This window comes from Pipistrellus kuhlii, unplaced genomic scaffold (assembly GCF_014108245.1).
Source record: "Pipistrellus kuhlii isolate mPipKuh1 unplaced genomic scaffold, mPipKuh1.p scaffold_m20_p_14, whole genome shotgun sequence".
In the NCBI taxonomy this organism is placed as follows: domain Eukaryota; kingdom Metazoa; phylum Chordata; class Mammalia; order Chiroptera; family Vespertilionidae; genus Pipistrellus; species Pipistrellus kuhlii.
The window spans coordinates 24,942,149-24,960,077 of NW_023425449.1; the positions used below are offsets into that span (position 1 = coordinate 24,942,149).

At 45.5% G+C, this 17,929-nt stretch overlaps 1 protein-coding gene across 4 annotated transcripts; it reads right to left on the reverse strand.

Annotated features, from left to right (window-relative positions):
* Positions 1 to 818: 818 nt before the first annotated feature.
* SDR16C5 (short chain dehydrogenase/reductase family 16C member 5) lies at positions 819 to 17,593 on the reverse strand. 4 transcript variants are annotated; one of them, XR_004987744.2, is made up of 8 exons: positions 17,459 to 17,584; positions 12,660 to 13,006; positions 8,975 to 9,106; positions 6,547 to 6,646; positions 4,126 to 4,270; positions 3,030 to 3,155; positions 1,332 to 1,485; positions 819 to 1,081 (listed from the first exon to the last, which is right to left on the reverse strand). XR_004987744.2 is itself a non-coding variant. In XM_036436964.2 (7 exons), the coding sequence occupies exons 2-7, from the start codon at positions 12,990 to 12,992 to the stop codon at positions 991 to 993; spliced, it is 927 nt and encodes a 308-aa protein (XP_036292857.1). In that variant the 5' UTR covers positions 12,993 to 13,006; positions 17,459 to 17,584; the 3' UTR covers positions 819 to 990. The 4 variants fall into 4 exon arrangements, 3 of the variants coding, with proteins under 3 accessions (XP_036292857.1, XP_045437381.1, XP_036292858.1); XM_036436964.2 differs by lacking the exon at positions 1,332 to 1,485; XM_045581425.1 differs by lacking the exons at positions 1,332 to 1,485; positions 17,459 to 17,584 and adding an exon at positions 15,443 to 15,576.
* Between the last annotated feature and the right edge of the window lie 336 nt (positions 17,594 to 17,929).

A 17,929-nucleotide genomic window follows, 5' to 3' on the forward strand; every position in this document is an offset into this window, starting at 1 on the left:
GGCTTTTTCTACACCAGGGTGCGCACAGAGGTTCAAAAAGGTTAAGGTGAAGAGCAAGATGACCGGACATCCAGTTGTGTGTCCTCTGGAAAGAGGGCACTCGTGCTACACACTCATCGTGTGAGAGGGTTTTCTCTCTTTCACATCCTGTTGCAAGCAGAGATGACAAAAATGAGCTGTTTTTATTAATAACGAGGGGCCTGGAGCACAAAATTTGTGCACTGGGGAGAGGTCCCTCAGCCCAGCCTGCCCCCTCTCACATCCTGAGAGCCCTCAGGGGATGTCCTACGGCTGGCTTAGGCCTCCCCCACAAAGGGAGGCCACCAGGTTGATCAGAGGAAGGTGCCAGCCCCATCACCCTGCTGCTGCAGCCACTGCCAGTCACCGCAGCCACCAAGGTATTTTTATCAACACGGACTCCAGTCCCTTCACTATGAAAAAATGACTTTTTTTTTTTGTGGCGTTTTTAAGATGTGTCTTTCATAGGATATGACATTTATTTCTTTATTTTTCTTTTTATCCTCACCTGAGGATATGTTTCCATTGATTGTTTTCCCCCTTCCCTCTGATGGCAGGCTCGGCCACTTCCCAAGCCTAAAGCCTCTGCCTCACCTCCGATGGCTGGCTGGGAATGACCTGGGTGCTGAAGTGGTTCCTGGGACCCAAGTATGTATGAAAATTAACCGCCATCTTTGTTGGGTTAATTTGCATACTCACTCTGATTGGCTGTGGGCACGGCAGAGATATGGTCAATTTACATATGTGTCTATTATTAGGTAAGATGAAAAAAGCACTCAACAGACAAGCAGATGGCAACATTATTTACAAAATGTATTGGCTGAATATTCTAGTCCAGATAGAAGACCAAGAACGGTACTTATCGTCCCCAGATATATTTTATCAGACAAAAATCCTTCTCTTTATTGACATAAGCAGTATGTTGGGTTTTAGATATTGGGTTTTAGAGGACATTACCCATAGAGTTGGTCATTAGTTCTTTTTCTTTCCAACGAAGCGATCCATAAAATTGAAGCCGCCTATAAATTCATTTATGAGCAGTACCAACTTGACGGGCAGGAAACTAAAGAGAAAACAAGAGGAAACTTTCTCAGTTGTCATTCATAAAAGCATCGTTACAGCACAGCTGAAAAACAGTGCCACTGACCCGCTGCAGAAGAATTTGCACACGCACACATTGCTCTGCATGCCCCAGTATCACGCTGGGCTTGCCTACAAGGTGAGAGGACACCAGCTCGGGGTTCCTATACCTCTCCTTGCTTTATTTAGATTATTCAACTCACTTCTCACGTCCATTTCCAAAGCTTCCCTACACGATGTAATGATGGGCTGGAAGTGGAGTCAGAGGAACTTGGCTTGAAACCCAGCTCTGTTATGTACAAGGTCATCTCAGGTAAGTTCCTGAGCTCGGGAGCCTCAGTTTCTCCCAGTGTGAAATGAGGTCATTCGTCTTTCTTCCTGGGACTACTGTGAGGATTAGATGCGGCAGCTCCTCAGATGGCTGGCAAGGTCCAACGAAGACTGTTCATCTTCTCCACCCCCACACGCCCCTACTGACGGAGCTCTCTGACCCTGCTAATCCTGACATTCACATTGCAGAGCAAGGAGAGGGGCAGTGAACAGAGCAGGCGCAGTAAACCTGACACCTGAGCTGAGGATGGGATAAAGTAGAGGGCCTGTGCTTGCTGTCCCTCTGGGGGCATCCCACGAAACCCAGGTGGTTCCTGCCCTCCCCAGCTTCAGGTCTCTAGTAAGTGTTACCTTTCTCAGGAGCCCTCCCCGGAGCGCCATACTGAAAATTAGACCTCAACCTGCAGCCCCGATCCTACCACTCTGGAACTTCCTTTTCCTGCTTCATATTTCTTTGTAGCAGTTATGACCACCCACCATACCTTCTTTTTTACTTTATTATTTTTTTGTTTGTTCCCTCATCCCTACCGACTAGGAAGATAACTGCAAGAACTCTTGTCTCTCTTATCTTTTGCTGTAACCCCCAATTCTAGGGTCATCAGCAATGCATGGCACACACTAAGCACCCTCTAATGCATGTGAGATGTCTGAAGGAGTGTGTGCTGTGATCCCCTTCACTCAACTTCTTCATGCTTTCAAAACCTTCTCAGGAATTATGCCCCCTCAATTTGGGGCTTATCAAAGTAATATCAACTCTATAATTATTCGAAAAATTAGAAAAATTGAATCCCATGTTCTTTACAGTTGGCAAGTAGAGGCACTGTGCGGTGAACATGCACACTGCCCAATAAAGGCAGTACATTCGCTCATTCACAAGCTGCGACACGCACTGGTTTCTACACTATAAATGAGGAAATTGGACCTGGAGAATGAAGGTCATGTTCAGAGTCACAGGCTTAGTACACAGCAGGATTACAGCTCCAGATTTCCCATCTCCTTGCCAAAGACCCTTTTGCCTCCTCCCACACCTTAGCAGTCATATCAGTCATCATTCCTGGGCCAGTGAAGCCTGAGGATGTGAAGGCATGGGAAAATGATTTTGGATTAATTGTATAAAGTAGATACAATTAGCTAAAGAGAAAAGACTTGCTTATGCAGGAAGGGCACTTTTTTTTTTTTTTTTTTTTTTTTTTTTTTTTTTTTTTTTTTGCCAGGCTCTTCCCTGGAGCTGAAAACACATAAGAGTGAGCAGAAACCAACTGGCCTCTGGTCTCAAGGAACTCACGGCTCAGTGGGGAGGCAGATGATTATCTAAGGATCTCACAAATAAGTGCACCATGAGCAGTCCTAACTCCACGAGAAGTGAGATGTTCTAAGGAAGCCAGGGTCAGGTGCTAGGACAGTGTGCACTGAAGCCATTTGGGATATTCTGGAAGGCCAGGGAAGGGATGATTAAGGTAAGAGGGGGCACAATATGCGCAAATGCCCTGTACTGTTTCCAGTACCGCGGACTCTGCGGGTGAGGCTTCTCCCGGTAGGATTTGGGAAACGTTGTTGATTGGTACATTAGAGAAGTCACAGAAGATGACTGGTGTTGTTACCTTTTTAAAAACATCAGGATGTATAAAAATCTTGGTATATACAAGTACACTTTTTCTTGCAGGATAGCATCTACTATCTTTCTGACTACATATTCTGGTTCCAAAATCGGTAACAAAGAAGGACAGCTAGGGAGTAAAAAAGAAACAAACAAACAAACAAAAAGCAACCAAAATTAACAAATCAATAAAAACAGTTCTTGCACATTAAGCATAAAAAGACTAAGATATTATCATCTCTTTGCTTTGTTCCCTCCCAGATATACACGGATGTATAATATGGATACAAGTAAAACCATATTAAAGAAATGATCTGCCCAAACCAGTTTGTCTCAGTGGATAGAGCGTTGGCCTGCAGACTGAGGGGTCCCAGGTTTGATTCCAATCAAGGACATGTACCTTGGTTGCGGGCACATCCCCAGCAGGGGGTGTGTGCCAGAGGCAGCTGATTGATGCTTCTCTCTCATCGATGTTTCTAGCTCTCTGTCCCTTTCTCTTCCTCTCTGTAAAAAAATCAATAAAATATATTTAAAAAAAAAAAGAAAAAGAAATGATCTACTAGTATAAAGTAAGTCTTTGAAAACGAATTTCCTGTCCTCTCCATGAGAGGCAGAATGGGGCCTTTGTGTCCCTTCAGTGATTTTCAGTCCTCTGTGGCATCGGGGATGAGGGGAGCAGGGAGCTGGGGGGCAGAAAGGGAATGTGACTGAGTGCTGGGGAGACAGGTGAGCAGACCCCGGCTACCAGGTGGCTGCCAGTGAGACACATCTTTGACAAACCATTCATCTTAAACTCAACATCTGAAATATTAGCACATCTGAGTCAAGAATAACTTCTGAGACTATTTATAAATCATGCTGAATCCTAGGGAAATCTATTTTGCAACAACTTTTAAAAACAGAAAAGCTCCGCCGGAATAGCTCAGTTGGTTGAGAGTTGCCCTGTGCACCCCAAAATTGCCAGTTTAATAACTTCTCTAAGTATGTCCTCAGGTGAGGATTTAAAAAAGCAAAAAGTCAAACAAACAAAAAACAGAAAAAATAAAATAGGCTATCATTTTTTTAAATGCAGTTTCTTTGATATTACAGGATATACTTACCCAGTAGTACAACCTTCAAACATTCCAGTTTTAATAAAAAATGGACACACAATTGTGGTCTTGATCCCCTTTATTTTCTGGGCAAATAGTTCCATTAAAACAGATTCAGCAAATCCAACGGCTGCAAATTTACTTGCACAGTAATCTGAAAAAGACAAGTAATGCTGATGGACCTTCTGAAGTTTTAAAAGTGGCTTTGCATTAACTCTCCTCAAAACACTAACCGACAGAAACTCAGACAATGATTTCAGAGTTCTTGTTTTGTGTGATCTTGGTCTCCTCCCACTGGAAGAAGTGCCAAATGAGTGGGGAGGTACATGGTCACATAAAGTTGATGAAGACCGAGTGGATGCTGTGAGGAGTCACCTACACTCACCCTGCTAGCTTTTCCTTCCACGTTCATGAGTGGTCAGACATGTGCTAGCTGTTGCATGGACACACGGTGTGTGTGTCTAGGCCCGAAGAATTCCAACCCAGTTGGGGCAGGGAGGCACATAATAGAGGAGATACAGGAAGTGATGTAGCAGTCTAGACAAGAGAGGGCAGCCTGGGTCATGATCACACTTTCTTCAGACTCTAACTCTTCCTCCCACTTTCAGAAGAAAGACAAAGGACTCAGGAGCTTGTCCGTTTTGAGCTCGCTGTCTTCCATCACTCTCACTTCAAGTAAACCTGGGTTTTCAATCTGCTGAATGGAAAAGCTTGCAGTAGGAAAGGCGTGGAGGTGTGCTCCTCCTTCCCTTTGCCTCACACGCCAAAAGAAGTATCTGAGGTGTCCTGCTTGCTCTGTTCAGAAGCGGCTACCACAACTGGCAAAAAACGGGAGGTGCCGAAACCGGTTTGGCTCAGTGGATAGAGCATCGGCCTGCAGACTGAAAGGTCCCAGGTTTGATTCCGGTCAAGGGCATGTACCTTGGTTGCAGGCACATCCCCAGTAGGGGGTGTGCAAGAGGCAGCTGATCTGTGATTCTTTCTCATTGATATTTCTAACTCTCTATCCCTCTCTCTCCCTCTCTGTAAAAAAAAAAAATTTAAAAAATCAATAAAATGTATGTAAAAACAAACAAACAAACAAACAAAAAAACACAAAAATGGGAGGTAAGTGCCAGGTGTAGGGATGTCAGGTCCACTGCTGCTCAAGAAGGCAGGTAAGACCACAGGAGGAGGGAGGGGAGAGGACCCTGCCCAGCTTCTAGGACCATCGGAGTCATTTGGCACAAATGCAACTCACTGAGTCCCTCAACCCTGGAGATTAGGGGAGCAGCGCTGGCCCAGGGAGAGGGATTCTGGTTACAAATAACCCCGTGGTGGTTCGGGTACAGGGGAGCCAAGATCCCCATGGTGGGAATTACAAAAGGCTTACACTTGTTCCTAAGGCCAGCTGGGTACTGAAGAATCCTTCTGAAGACAGAGATACAGAGTCAGAAAAAAAGGTGAACAGAAGCTGTAAATACACCTGTATTATTTCATCAGTTATCAGACATATAAGAGAGAGGAATCATTAATATGTGATGATTTCTGAGAACGACAGAGTACAGGGGGATGTGCACAGACTGGTAATCTTTTGGGTGACTGGTGGTTCTGAAAAACCTATTCACATAACTGAGATGAACTGCACCGCAGAGACTGGCATTGTGAAGCTTGAATTATGCTGCTCAGCTCAAAAGCATAGGGAAGTGCCCCAGGGGCAGGTTGGCCAAAGTTATTGGGGTATCGCAGCTAGGGCTTCTGATGCTCCAGTCTCAGGGATCTGCATCAGTACATGGACAGTTGCTGCTGGGGACGCCCTGGTAGGGAAGGACAAGACTTCTGCTCCTCCTGGAGCCCTCTCCGGAGTTGGGTTACCTTCATGGAGGACCTTGGTAAATCTCTTTGCCCCCTCCCACTGCTAATGTCAAGGCAGTTGCAAGGGAGGTGGAAATGGCAACCACTTCCTGCAAGTCTTCCAACCAGTGCAAAAGCGAAGAGGTGAAGTGTGGGTTTCTTGGGGTGGAGAAATTATCTCCAAACTGACAGCAGGGGGAGACTTCAGAAGGCAGAGTGGCTGTCCTTACCATGTGGAAGACACTACCAGATGAAATTTGTGGATGGTGACTATGCTAGTCACTTATGTAAAAACAGTCATCAGTTTCTCTCTCTCCCTCTCGCTCTCTCTCTCTCTCTCTCTCTCTCTCTCTCTCTCTCTCTCTCTCTTGTTTATAAACCCAGGGGACTACATAAGACCTAATGATTCCAAAGTGCATACTCCAACATGGCCAGTTTTGGTGCATTATGTACTTCTCAACCACTTCCCTTATTGAATATACTTCTTAATTTTTATCTTTATTATTGGTGCATCAAGCCAATGCTGATTACTCAGAGTTATTATGTAAGTTAGAGTTAGGAAAAATGTGCAAACGTAAAATATTACACTTTTCTTACCTGCTAGCCCGTTTACTCCAACTAATCCAGCTGAACTTGCAATGCAGACCAAGTGTCCATGGGCATTAGCAATCATGGCTGGTAGAAAGGCTTTATGAGTCTAAGACAAGCAAAGTGAAACTTTTAATATTTGATACCATTTACTCTTTTTTCAGATGTTTATATGATCATTGTGATTAAAATTTTTTTAAGCTCATAAAAATACCTGAAGGCAATGCAATAGAAAAACTTAAGTATCTGGAAAGTAACCATCTTAACTTGTTTAACCTATGACATTAACATTTTTCCTCATGGCATACCAATATTATTACAAATAGTTTACTCAAACTTATATTTTGCTCATATTTGATTTTTCAAAACACAATATTAACAATAATGGAAGCAATACAGGAGAATCTTAGCTGTAGGCAGCCACAATCCAGAAAGAAAAAGATATCATTATTTAGGTTATAATCAAGACTAAGATTATTTAGATTTCTATTGCTCTTTTTCCCCCTGGGATCATATTTGAATTTCAAATTTTTTTTGAACAGTGTTTACAGGACATGCTGTTGTTGTGTTCGGTGTAAAATATCACTTTGTTTTACATTTATCTCTACTTCTTTGAATAATAGTTTCTTAATTTTGTTCCATGTCATAAAAGAGAATATCTGTTAGAAAGAGCTGATGGATACTGTGTTTGAGGATCACAGAGCACCTTCACTTTTGATAATGGGATTTGGAGAAAGAAGATAAAGGAAAGAGCAATGAGCTTTGAGAGAAAAATGTATTCTGCAACAGAGAAATAATTAACCAATACGAATAACTGCATTTTATTTCATAAATTTATATTTCATATTTGTTTCCTAATATAAACAAATATGAGAAAAATAATCCCTTGTAAAAGTCAACCAACCTTTGTTTGTCTGCATCATCATGAGTTTCAGAGAGAACCTAACACTTACAGAGAGATGGAAAATCTGCTGAGTCACTTCTTCTTGGTGACACTCCCCTTGGCAGCCTTGTCACCGCGTGCTCTCTGACCCTCTAGCAAGTAAGTGCCTACTCTGTGCAGTACTCAAAGAAGGCACCTGGACTTGCTCAGAAAGAGAGTACAGAGTGAGAGAAGGCGTGAGGGCAGGGGCCAGCAGGGAAACAGCAGTATTTCAGAAACATCTAAAGAAAGTGTAAGAGAAAGAGGAGACCAGGAAAGAGACCAGGAAAGCCAAGAGGTGGGAAAAAAACTGGAAAGCTCTGGGAGTGGAGACTTTCAGGGAGACTGTCTTTGTCTTCATTCTGACGGTATATTCCAGTGGTTGGCAAGCTCATTAGTCAACAGAGCCAAATATCAACAATACAATGATTAAAATTTCTTTTGAGGGCCAAATTTTTTAAACTTAAACTTCTTCTAATGCCCCTTCTTCAAAATAGACTCTCCCAGGCCGTGGTATTTTGTGGAAGAGCCACACTCAAGGGGCCAAAGAGCCCCATGTGGCTCTCGGGCCACAGTTTGCCGGCCACGGGTATAATTCCAACTTCATTCTAATGAAGCAGAGAGGCATTTGGGACAAGAGGACGTAAGTCACTTGCAGTAGTTCCTGAAGGAGCATGGTGGCCACTTAGTTCCGAATCTTCCCATCTTTCTCCTGAACACTAAAGAGAACCCCAAGAGTAACACCAGCACCATGGCATTTTTGGCGAAACTAGGAAACAGAAAACATCTGAAGGCTGTGCAAGGAGAGTTGGGTGGAAAGTCCACATGGAGAGGTGTGAGGAGAATGGAGGGGATCTCAGAAATCTCCAGCAAATAATCACTCTCAGAAGCAGAGCTGGACAAGGGAAGGATGAGCTATGAGTGGGGCAGGAACAAAATGGGCTCACGCTCTGGGAGAGGCAGAATGAGGGACCGTGCCCGGCATGGGGCAGCCTGACATGACTGCTCTCAGCGGCAGCCGCCAGGGAAACACAAGGTCTGAAAGTGGACACACGGCTGTGCTCCTTAATGTCCATAGCACGTGGTGACCAGGGTTATTGGTAGGGTTATTGGTACTGACTCAGGAGACCAAATGTTTTGGTTTTCTTAGAACAGACCTGGTTAATGGTGCTAATTTTTTTCAAAAGAGTTGCAGCTTAGGCAAATGGTAAGGTCACCCTAAGGTCAAGTCTAAGAGCTATCACTTGCTGTATAGCCTTGAGTAAGTCTTTTAATTTTTGTGATTGCTTATCTCAAGGAGCTGTTTTAAGGCCTATGCCTGATGTACCTAGGACAGTGAATAAATGATAGTAGTACCATGAGGATATTGTAGGATTTCCCTGGCGAGTTCTGGGAGGTGTGGGTTGAGTTGGATTGGGAGAAGATGACCGAGTAGACCAGGATAAGCTAAAATTGAGAAGGCTGTGCTTGATTTAGAGGCTAATCTTTGTTATGAAAAGAAAAAAAAATTATTACCCACAAATGCGCTTTGAAATTCACATCAAAAGACTTTTCCATAAGCTCATCTGGGCAGTTGAGGAAGTTTTTGCCTGTTACGATGCCAGCATTGTTGATTAGGATGGAAATGTCACCGACTTCTTTTTTAACCTGAATTGAGTAACAAGAGCGGCACCATCAATGTAGTAATTTCTTAGATGCTCTAGGTTTAATTTCCCCCCCAACTTTATACATCTCTTATCCTTGTTAACAGAGACTGAACTTATGCAATCTAAAAACAAAGCCTGGTTTATTTCCTTTGCTGAGTGTACAGTGCATCAGCAATCCAAGTCTGATGCTTTTCTTTTTATTTCTTCTTCTCTTTATGATAATTCCAACAATCCAATGCTTCTTTCCTTCTACATTTAGAGCTATTCTTATATTCAGTGCATAGTAACTTTATTCTATGCTCTAAGAAGAATATAATTTTAATCAATGTGATGGGACATAAGCACTTATAGCCATCCTATATAATAAAAGCCTAATATGCTAAATGTCTGGTTGTCATGTCGCCCGTTCAACTAATCAAAGCATAATATGCTAATGATATGCTAAGGCTGCTCAACCCCTTTCTATGAGGTGCCCTGACCACCAGAGGGCAGACGTTCTGATAGGTAGGTTAGCTTGCTAATGAGGTCCAGCCAATCAGGACTGAGCTAGATGGGCTGGATATGCCCTGAAGCTCTCCACTGTCCCTCCCCAGCCCTGATCGTGCGCTGGTGGGGTCTGAACCCCACCAGGGAAGTTATCTGTAATCAGTGTACGTCAACCTGCCAGGTGACCTGTGCCCTGAACCCTCTCACAATCCAGGACCCCTCAGGGGATGTCAGAGAGCCAGTTAAGGCCCAATCCCACAGGCCAGGCAGAGGGACCCCACTGGTGCACAAATTCATGCACTGGACCTTTAGTGTCATACATATCAAAACCTAGCAGACATAGAGATGGGGTGGTGTAGGGAGTGAATGGAGGAAGTATGATTTTCATCATATCCATGCTTTCAACATCATGGTTCAGAACCTGTCTATCCTGTTTTCATCAACTGGCTGCTTTTTTTCTTCCTCCCCTAAGCTTTTAGGCATAAGATCTGTGAATGGAGGAACAAGTAGGCCTCATTTGCTTCGATGATACTGGGCTTACAATAACATGAGTGGTCATCCTGGGATGAGAGTAAGTGTGTGTTGTTGTATAAGGGGCTCAGCTAAAGGAAAATGCATAAGATCCCAATTTTATACTTAAATTCCTCCCTCCCTTCCTCCCTCCCTTCCTTCCTCTCTCCTTCTTCTCTCCTTCCTTCCTTCCTTCCTTCCTTCCTTCCTTCCTTCCTTCCTTCCTTCTTTACTTCCTTCCTTCTCTCCCTCCTTCCTGGCATTCATTATTCTTCCTTGTTGTAAGAATGTGGCAGCAGTCTATTCAGCCCTGAGTCACAACTACAGGAAGACTTGCACACAAGCTGTTCCCACCTTTTGAACATCCACGCTATGACAACAAGAAGCCACAGGAAGGCTGTGCATGTCAGTGTCTAACTCCACACTGCCCAGGATGGCTGATTTGACTTTCCCACTACTATAAGCCATAGTGGGCATTAGGTTCAAGTCAACGTTTACCAGTGGCCACGTGGTTTAAAAGATGAAGCAATCCTGAAGTTTGACCTTGGACATCTGGAATCAGTAATAAACCTTTAAAAAAATTCACAGATACTACAAATACAAACACACCTCATTTTTACAAATAAGGCAAGATCCTTTACCAGCAAAAAAGATTACAATTCACTTTATTGAGTGGTCTGCAACTGAACCTTCAATGTCTCAGGGGTATGCCTGTAATTGTTTTTTTTTTTTTTCCTTTTTTTTTTTCTGTTGAACCAATGAAATTAGAGGTATCCCAAGCAAAATTGATCATGATTTGGCTTGTCTAAGGCATCACAGTCATTAAATATATAATTAGGACACTTCCACATGCCACATTAATGATAAGACTGTAGCTCTAGGCTTATCTTATGTTCACTGTTCCAAATGACCTCTCACCCAGAATGCCAGGTATCAAGGCTGGACTTTCAGTGCCAACCATGCTCTAGGGACACAAACTTTTGAGGAGCTAAAACACTGTCAAACTGCTCTGACAATTTTCACCTGGGTCACTCCTCTATGGCATACTTTGTAAAATTTCTCTGGTAGCTTCCCTCTATCCAGAATAAGAAGTAGAAGTACTTGGTTTATAAGGTGGAAAGTAGTTTGCTTCTCCTGAATACAAAAGAGCATATGCTTAATTGTCTGCAAGACCCAGAAGAAAATGAAATACTAGGCTAGTAAATGCACATTGTTTGACCATTTCCAAAGCTGAGCATTTTGGGCAGAACTAAATTAAGTATATGGAGCAGAAGGAACTAATTATTTATGGAGCGCCTCACCTTAACTTGTTCCACAAGTGAAGATGCTGTGTTTGAACACAAGCCAGTTATTGCTTAAGACCTGCCAGGGAAGTTATCTGTAATCAGTGTACGTCAACCTGCCAGGTGACCTGTGCTTCTAGGACAAAGAGCTGAACTTGTGAGGTCAGCTCTGAAAAAGACACAACTGCTCTTTTTGCAGGGTGGTTCCAGCAGAAGCCTATGTTAGCTTGTCAGGTATGGGTTTCCAGACTGTTCTGGGCAGCCTGTGATTGGAGATGGTAGAACAGATGTGTAAAATGTAAAAGACAAACTCAAATGAAAGTTGCAAATTCACTCAATGGCCAGTGGCCTGCAAACCTTCCCACTAGTTTTGAGCAGAGAAGCTGTGCAAGAACTTTCCAATGTGGTTGCTTGCTTGTCACAAGTTGGTCTACTTCCCCCTTCTCACTAAATGAAGGAACCCTGGAGTCACAAAAGAAGTGGCCCTGTAGAATGGCGTGTAGAATACTTGTGTCAACATGAAGACAGATTCATCCTTAATAAGGAAAGAAGACAGCCAGCAAACAATAAGTTCCTCTACGAACTAAGAAAACCCTACCATTGGCATATTGGAGCTTTGGTTTCCTGGAATTGTTCTAAATATGTGCATCTCTGTCACCACTAAAGGAACAACTGAGGTTAACAGTCTTTAGGATGAATAAAATATTCTGATTTTCTCATGACAACTTAGGAGAAATACACATGCAAACCAAAGGCACTGTGGTGGAGTGGAAATAGCTGGATTTAAAATTAGACTAAAGATGGGTTTACATCCTGGCTTAGTCATGCAGATACATATATCTGTGCCTCAGTGTCTTCATCCTCAAAGATGGTGCTATCACCTATCTTACGTTATGATAGGGGCCAGAACAGTCAGTATAGAGTGGTGGTTAGAGTGAGCCAACAGGCTCCTGTCCCAGCTGTCACTTTGCTACATAACGCATTATCTTTTTCTTAGGTAAGTTATTTACCTGTCCTAAGTCTTGGTTTTCTCATTTGTGAAATGGAGGTACTAATCGGCTTTACTTTATAGGATTATAATATATGATGCATACAGGGTGCTAACGTGGTGTATTGCAAACATTCTAATTTCCACTCCCCCAAACTTTTAATTAAAAGAACATTGGAGATAGGCAAATTGGCACTGAGAAAAGCAAACAGATAAACTGATATAGGTCCAAGTATTTACATAGAGTTCTGACTACCCACAGCCGAGAGTAAGCGCCCAAAATTTACCTGGTCGGCTACTCGATACACCTCTTCCTTTCTACTGCAGTCACAGGTGTAGGCATAGGCTCTTGTGGCTCCAGCGTCCTGAGCCATCTTGCACGTCTCCTCATTTCCCTCCGTGTTGATGTCCCAGAGAACAAGCACAGCTCCAAGGCGGGCAAACTGAAGGGCTAAGAGCCTTCCGAGTCCACTCCCAGCACCAGTTATGAGTACGATTTCACCAGCGACATCCTTCCTTGGCTTTGGGATTAAGGTGAAAATCGCAGTCTCCAGAAGACTAAATACTGATTTCCCTAAGAAAACGAGTAATTTCTTGGCTGACTTCATGTTGGGAGCCATATTCTGACTGAAACCTATGAAGACAGACAGACAAACTCATGTAAAGGCCTTGGCGCCTGCTCCCTCTAAGTGTGCTTGCTACATGGAGCTCATGCTTCCTGAAACATTGAAAGAAATTGAGAAGCATGATTTAAACATCTCTCCTGGTAACAGACTCCGAATTTAGAGAAAGTAGGGGACCCACTGGGACTGACTCTTGGCCAGCACCAAGATCACACATCTGCATGCCCACTTAGCTTTGTTCATGAACAAATGTCATTAACCAGGAACTGTAACTACATCCAAATTTAACCCAAAGAAGACATTCATTCTCAGAGCGAACCTTTTCTCCTAATAACCACGAGTCCTATTGGCTGATTTATGTTCAAAGTCTTGAGCATATTGAAATGTTGATGATATAACTGCTACATCTTTGCTTTTATTTCTGTCTCCTTTTAGGTTCGTGTTTTCTCCTTTGCATTGTTGTTCTTAAATTCCGTGTCACTATTTAAAATGTGAGATTCAAGAGAAAAATATAAAATCCTATTTGCATAATGTACTTTAAGAAGACTAATTAGACCTTCTAAACCAGTGGTTCTCAACCTTCCTAATGCCTCGACCCTTTAATACAGTTCCTCATGTTGTGGTGACCCCCAACCATAAAATTATTTCTGTGGCTACTTCATAACTGTCATTTTGCTACTGCTATGAATCACAGTGTAAATATCTGTGTTTTCCGATTGTCTTAGGCTCTACAGCAGCGGTTCTCAACCTGTGGGTTGAATCTAAACCTTTTCTAAGGAATTCACTGTCAGGTCTGGGGCCCCCACGCCCTATCCCTTGCTGCTCAGACCTATGGTTGTGGGACATCAGTGAGAGACAGGTCTGGATTCCTGTTCTGCCCTGCCCCTGCTTGGCTGTGAAACCTGGGGCACACTCCATAGCCTCTCTGGCCGAGGTCTCGTCATCTCTACTCGCTGGTCCTGTGGCACAGAGTAGTTTTGCAGTTGAAAAAAAAAAATATATGTCATGTGCTTGACCCCTGCTGGCTCACAATGCTTTACCAACGTTATCATGTTTCTCAGATACACGCGGCTGCTCACCAACTAGGTGAATGAATAACAAATCTCTTCCTGACAAGCGTGTTCTGTGCTCCACACTTACATCCTGCTATCCGTTACTCGCACTTCAGTGGAATGAGTTTATAATATGCTTTAGTAACACCTCCCTGGGGGCGGCGGGGGGGGGGGGAGGGGGGAGAAGGAAGGTCTGATTTCCTCTGGGATGAGAAGATGTGTTTAGCAGGGGGCATGCTGTGGTGGGGGTGGGAGGGTTTCCTGAGTGAGGAGCTATAGAGAACAGACAGAGGAGGGCAGGCAATGTCCATGAAAGGACAGCAGGTCCTCCCTTTGCAGTTTGGTTGAGGGTAAACTAGTTACTATCGATGACTATGAGTGGAGAGGGTCATTTAGAGGAGGGCATGGAGTGTGGTTGCACCCTTCAGAAATTATTGTGACCAAAACTGCTGTCCCTTGGCTCACTCCACAGAAGAGACTGAGGATCAGGAAGAATGTGCAGGCTGTTTATCCAAGGCCCCTGTGCTAGCTGGTGCAGGACCGGGTGTTCATTTATCATATGTGTTGAGCATTGGTGCTGGGCACTGGGGCTTAGGGGATGGGCAGGCTCCTGTATTCTCTGGCCTGGTGAGCTAAGGATCTAGTTGAAGAGATAGACATTAAATGAATAAATACATCATCACAACCCATCTATTTCTTTATATAAAAGCTGACGTGACCGAATGACCGTTTGACCGTTTGACCGTCACTATGATGCACACTGACTACTAGGGGGCAGAAGCTCAATGCAGGAGCTGCCCCCCTAGTGGTCAGTGCACTCCCACAGGGAGAGCACCGCTCAGCTAACTGACAAGCACCAAATGCTGGGCTCATGGCTGGAAAATGCACTTGGTGAGGTGAACCTCTCCCTCTCCTGCCTCTGCAGCTGCACACTGGGCAGGGGCAGGTACGGCAGGGCTGGGATGAGTGGGAGTTGCCTGGGCTCAGGCTCCTCCCCAGCCACCTGCTGCTTGGTGCACTCCTACATCCCTCGAGGGATATTGGACTGCCAGTTTTGGCCCGATCCCCAGGGATTGGGGGAAACCAGCCACCCAAATCAGCAGTCTGACTTCCCCAGAGGGGTCCTGATTGCTCCAGGGTACAGGCCAGACTGAGGGACCCCAAATTTGTGCACTAGGCTTCTAGTAGATTTATAAAGAAAAGTGCAGGGAGCTATACAGAATAGAAAGGAAATATAATTTAAATTGTGGTCAAGGTTAAAAGCACTAGGAGAGGTTTTCGGGGAATGGACATTTGAGTGGATATCCATATGACAAATGGTGAGAGGTAGACAGATTTGGGAGTAGCTCACCCACTAGAGGGACATAAGAGTTTAAGCATTAAGGAAGGTTTTACCTGTGTGACCAGGGAATAAGAATGCTGGCAGTGGGGGGCATGGATATTCTGGTTAAACAAAGAGTGTTTTCTGCTATGGCACACCTTTCACCATCCTTGGAATGAAATGGCCTTCACACCCTCTGGCATCTTTGTTCAAATTTATTTTCACAGAGTAGCTTGGGCGTACCAGGCCCTGACAGGGAACAGTGGTATTCAGACTCTTATATTAAACTAGAGGCCCGATGCATGAAATTCGTGCATGGGGGAAGATGGGGGTTGTCCCTTGGCCCAGCCTGCATCATCTTCAATCTAGGACCTCTCAAGGGATGCTCGACTGACCCGTTTAGGCCCTATCCTGGTAGGATAGGGCCTAAACAGGCGGTCAGACATCCCTCTCACAATCCAGGACTTCTGGCTCCCAGCCACTTACCTCTATCTGTCTGCCTGATCACCCCCAACTGCCCTCTCCTACAGGCCTGGTCCCCCCCCAACTGCCCTTCCCTGCAGGCCTGGTACCCCCAAACTCTTCTCCCTGTCCCCCAACTGCCCTCCCCTGCTGGCCATCTTGTGTCCACATGGGGGCGGCCATCTTATGTGTTGGAGTGACGATCAATTTACATATGACTCTTTTATTAGATAGGACAGTCATGGGGTGTGTACCTGCAGACCTGCTAGGATGAGGGTCAGATTTTCCCTCCCCAGGCAGCAGCCAAGGCACTGCCAACACTCCTTCCACAAGAAAGCCAATACCAGGTCACCCATGCCCCTTTTAGGCACACCACTACCTAATTCCTAAGGGAAGCTGTGAGAATTAAATGAGTTAATGCAGGTGCACTATTAAGGAGTGTTATATGGTTATATGGTCAGTACTACTACATAGGAAACTTTTTTTGGGGGGAAGGGGGGCAGGGAGAAGAAGGTCCTCATTGCCCTCTCCAGGGTGCATGGGCTGGGGGTGGGATGGGACAAGAGGAGCTGGGCTAGATTTTAGGGCCTGCCAGGTTACAGGCCTTGGTAGAACAGTGCTAGGCACATAACAACAGCAAAATAAATATCCGCTAGAGCTATGACTGGTGTTATTTCTAGCATGGGAATTCATAATCCCTGGCTATACCAATTAAAGATGATTAAGTATGCTTACAAACAAAAGTAAAGCATTAAACTATAAAGTCTCATTTTAGTGTAAAGATTCTTCCTTACATTAGGAAATGACAGCTTACTAAATTTAATCTGGCCCAGGCAGGCCCTGGCCAGTGTGGCTCAGCGGGTTGGGCATCGTCCTGTGCACTGAAAGAAAGTTTGTCAGTTAGTTCCATTGGGTTGAGGCACATCCCGGGTAGGGGGCGAGCAGAAGGCGGAGTATGATTCTCTCTCACTAAAGAAGAAAACTAAATTTCATCAGGCTAAGGACTTCTTTGATGTCTCCATCCCATATCCTAGTCTCCTAGTCCTGTGGTGGGCAAACTGCGGCTCACAAGCCACATGCGGCTCTTTGGCCCCTGGAGTGTGACTCTTCCCCAAAATACCAGGGCCTGGGCAAGTCTATTTTGAAGAAGTGGAGTTAGAAGAAGTGTCAGTTTGAAAAATGTGGCTCTCAGAAGAAATTTCAATCGTTGTACTGTTGATATTTGACTCTGTTGACTCGTGAGTTTGCCGACCACTGCCCTAGTCCAAAAGCTGGTGCAATGGAAACAGGTGATGGGTACTTCACAGGCTGGGGGGCGGCAGCAAGGAGGTCCTGGGAATGGGAAGGGTGAGGGCCCAGAGGGGATTGGGAAGGGAGAGGAAGCTGCATCCAGCAGCAGGGAGCAGGGCACCTAGGCTGAATGGGCCCAAGAAGGGACCAGGGAGTCACCTACCCTCTGCTCCGGGTGGGGGAAGGAGGCAAGCAGCTCACCCACAGGGGCTGGGTGCCGCCGGGCCTGGATGCGGGGCGCTTTTTAGGACTCGCCCCGCGCTCCTCCCGCGCCCCCTCCGGAGCCACTCCTCCCAGAGGTTCTGCCCGGTCCCGGGACCCGGACTCCGCCAACTCACCGGGACCCGCTGCCCTCGCCGCGCGGGGAAGCCACCAGGTCCTCCTCGGGCTCCGCAGCTCTGGCCGGGGCCCCAGGCTCCGGGATTTATGGGCACCTGCTGCAGACGGCGTCGGAAGGCGGGTCGGCCGCGCCCCCGCAGGGGGTGGGGCGGTGCGGGGCTCCCGGTGCCGAGCGGGTCCCGCTCCCTCGTTTCCACCCGGCGACTAGATGGAGATGCTGGGAATGAGATCCTGCAGACCTGATGCGCGACAGGCGCCAGGAATCCAACGCGAGAAGCGCCCGCGGAAGTTCAAAATGCCCAGCCTGGGCCAGGCTGCTCCCCGGACTATGCAATCAGAATTTCCCAGTTGGAAGGACTCGGCGTGTTTCCAGGCACAGCCCCGACGCGGGGAGGGAGGGAGCCCTGGTGCTGGAGAACAAAGAGGGAGGCGGGTGCGGAGGCCGTGCAGGGGAGGGAGCCGGTCCGGCG